General features: G+C 36.4%; 1 protein-coding gene across 3 annotated transcripts in view; it reads right to left on the reverse strand.

The window, feature by feature from the left end:
- The window catches only part of LOC107744026 (transcription factor Dp-2-like), an 83,990-nt gene that overhangs the window by 28,495 nt on the left and 52,233 nt on the right, over positions 1-3,262 (reverse strand). For all 3 annotated transcript variants that reach the window (XM_016557486.1, XM_016557487.1, XM_016557485.1), the window contains one exon: positions 2,002-2,090. In XM_016557486.1, coding sequence (XP_016412972.1) covers positions 2,002-2,090 — 89 coding nt within the window. The remainder of the gene's footprint in view (positions 1-2,001; positions 2,091-3,262) is intronic.

Here is a 3,262-nt window from a genome sequence, read left to right on the forward strand (position 1 = left end):
GATGTGTATCATTATATCGGATCTGTGCATGAGGTCTTAAAGGGACAGCGGCCTATAAATACTGCTGCTTTCATTAATGATCATCAAACAACAAAACAGCTGTGATAAAAATCTATATTTAATTTATACAGTGAACACTATGCAATGTTATTTTCCATAATTATTACATTTCTGTATTTGAATACAACCAACCTTATTTAATTTGTAACATATTCTGTTGTGTTTATCTGTGCTTGTAATTTGTGTATTTGTTCTTATTTGTACTGGCTGTCCTCTTGCCTCTTTAATCATGTTTAAACTTTCTTAGTTAATCTAGTAGTATTTGCTGTGGTATCAAAGAAGTACTTCGTTTTAAGTAATAAATGGAAAGCAAGTTAAATTGAAATATTTTTCTTTTCTTGCTGATCCGAAAAATGATCCGATCCGTGGGTCAAAAACCGTAATGTGATCCGAACCGTGAGATTTGTGATCCGTTGAACCACTACTAGTAAACGCAGTCAGTTATTTCTTAAGTGAATGTAAACGGGTGAGAAAGAAACTGGATGTGTGTCAGTGTATTAGGCCGGGCCGTGCATTTGGTCTTAAAGCGACAGCAGCCAATACATACCGGTTTCTGTCTGCTAATCAAATAACACCACAGCTCTAACAAAGATTAATCTGTATTTAACTTGTGCAGTGAGCACTATTGTGTTAAACTTAATTATTACATTCCTGCAATCTGCACCTAAATTCTGATATTTGTAACTGTGATTTGTTGTTTTCATCTATGCTTGTAATTTGTGTAATTGTTCTTGTTTTATTAATAACTTTATTAGTTAAGCTACTAGTTTTTTTGCTATGGTATAGAAGTACTTAAAGTAAGGTTTTTTTTATTTTTTGCTGATCCGAAAAATTATCTGATCCGTGACTCAAAATCCGTAAATGATCCGAACCGAGAATTTTGTGATCCGTTGCACCACTAATAGTTATGTTTTAAAATATAATAGTTTACATCATTTAAATACACAGCATAATGTAAAAACATTCAAGGAGCCATTTTGTTGTCAAGTGACAAAAAAAAACATAAACGGGACCCTTGTAGACTCAAACTGAGTCTCTTAACAAAATCAGAAAATTTGACTTTTTTTTTTCCTGACAAGACAAGGTTAGTTGAAGTTATTAAATGGTAAAACACCAAGAAAAATCCATGGTATTTGTTCAAACAAACACATTCTCTCTTGATTTACAATACACAATTATGTGTCCTCAATACTTGAGTCAATTAAATCAAGACTTTTGTTGAGAATGATGTGAATGTTTTTCAAAACAAACATGTATATAAAAATGATATTTCTATAGAAATATAGATTTGCCTTTTTCGTGGTCTCCAACAGTTTGTCACTGACGGACCCAGTGAAGCTAGTTCTGAGGAAAGCTCTAGAAACTTGTGTTGCTTAGGTATTTTATCTCATATAATGCCAGTCAGACATTCATAAGACTCTTAGGGGTCACTGTACGTCCATGTGTCCATGTGTCTTGTCCAATTCAGCAAGTAGATGGCGTCTTCCCATAACACAGGCGCCTCATCCCTCCTGAAGATAGCTGAGTCACATCTCCACGCTCGCTCACTGAGGACACTTGCGAGGCTGTATTTCGCGCTCAAACACAATGCTGACGATCACTCTGAAGACCCTCCAGCAGCAGACGTTCACTCGTTTTATGCGTATTTGGCGCCACCTATTGTTGTGGGTGTATTATTGACATGTCAAAGTCTAGACCCTGAATATAAGACGACCGCGTTTTTTCAGATGCATTTCCAAGAAAAAAACAACGTCTTATATTCGGGTCAATACGGTAGTATGTTTTGCTATGGTATAGAAGTACTTAAAGTAAGGTTTTTTTTTTGTTTTTTTGCTGATCCAAAAAAATGATCCGATCCGTGACTCAAATTCCGTATATGATCCAAACCGTGAATTTTGTGATCCGTTGCACCACTACTGTGTGTGTTTGTGTGACACTAACCATCTGGGCTCCCACATTGGAATTGACCATTCCTAGTGTGATCTTGGTGGCTGGGCTGTAGCTGGACGCCGTTACCAGGGAAATGTTGCCTGCAAACACAAACACAGGAGTTTCTGAAAGGAAAAACACATTTCACAGTCCAGCAGAGGCTTGAATGGATTACAGAATTGACAGAATGGAAATGGTGACTTGTTCACAAATTAGTTCTCTCAAGCAGATTACGTTTTACAACCTGTTAGCAAAGCATAAATGCAATTCAGATGTAGTATGTAATGTTTTGCTTTTTCAATGTATCATTGAAAAAGATTCTGCCGATTCAGCAGCAGCATCAATCCTGAAAAATGACTATTTACCGGTGAATCAGGCTAGTTACTCATTTAAAAGGCTAAAAACCAAATAAATCACATTCTGTTGAAATTGCACAAAGTTGCATGTACTACTTCTCAAACTCTCAGGATTGTGAACTTTTATGATGTGAAGTATGTTCTCAAACTCTATGGGGCAAGTTGTCACAAGTGAAACTGTTGTGTTTTTTTTTACTTAAAATATGATGTCTGACTATAGCAATAATCGATAAGACTAATCAATATGATGATTATTTCAATGATTGTTCCAATATTGGATGTCTCAACACAGACTGTGTGTCTCAGGTGCCTTCCAGTGTGTGGTACAGGTGGACAGTACCAGTGAACTTGAGTGAACTTTGGGAGATATGACAGGTACAACACAAACAAGTTTGACGTATGTCCCGTGAGGATGATTCCAACCAATAGGAGACAGCGGAATAAAAATTATTTTAAAACTGGCCGATCTGGCCAGATTCCACCATTAGAAAATATGCCAGGAAGAGCATTCATTAATTGTGGCAAACCAGACAAGTGAAACCAATAAAAAAAAAACAGATTACCAATTTTTGGTTAAAAAGACTGATAAGAATAAGGTATAAGTATGAGTGTTTGGTCACACAAAGGCCTCGTTTACACTGCAGGTCTTGATGCCCAATTCTGATTTGTTGCCTATATCCGATTTTTTGGGCTGTCCATTTACACGTTCTTTCAATTGTGACCCATATCCGATTCATGTGTCTACACTTGCCATACCATCTGAAACATTGCGCATGCATTGTTGTCATTTACCGCCTCCACATGTGCTTCCTCCTGAGAATAATGTGACCTGTGCTGACAAAACGAGTCACAATGAGCAATTAAAAAAAATAAAATAAATTGACATTCACCATTAAAAGACCTTCAAAATGATTTAT

This window comes from Sinocyclocheilus rhinocerous, unplaced genomic scaffold, assembly GCF_001515625.1.
Source record: "Sinocyclocheilus rhinocerous isolate Xijiao unplaced genomic scaffold, SAMN03320098_v1.1 scaffold407, whole genome shotgun sequence".
Classification (NCBI taxonomy): Eukaryota; Metazoa; Chordata; class Actinopteri; order Cypriniformes; family Cyprinidae; genus Sinocyclocheilus; species Sinocyclocheilus rhinocerous.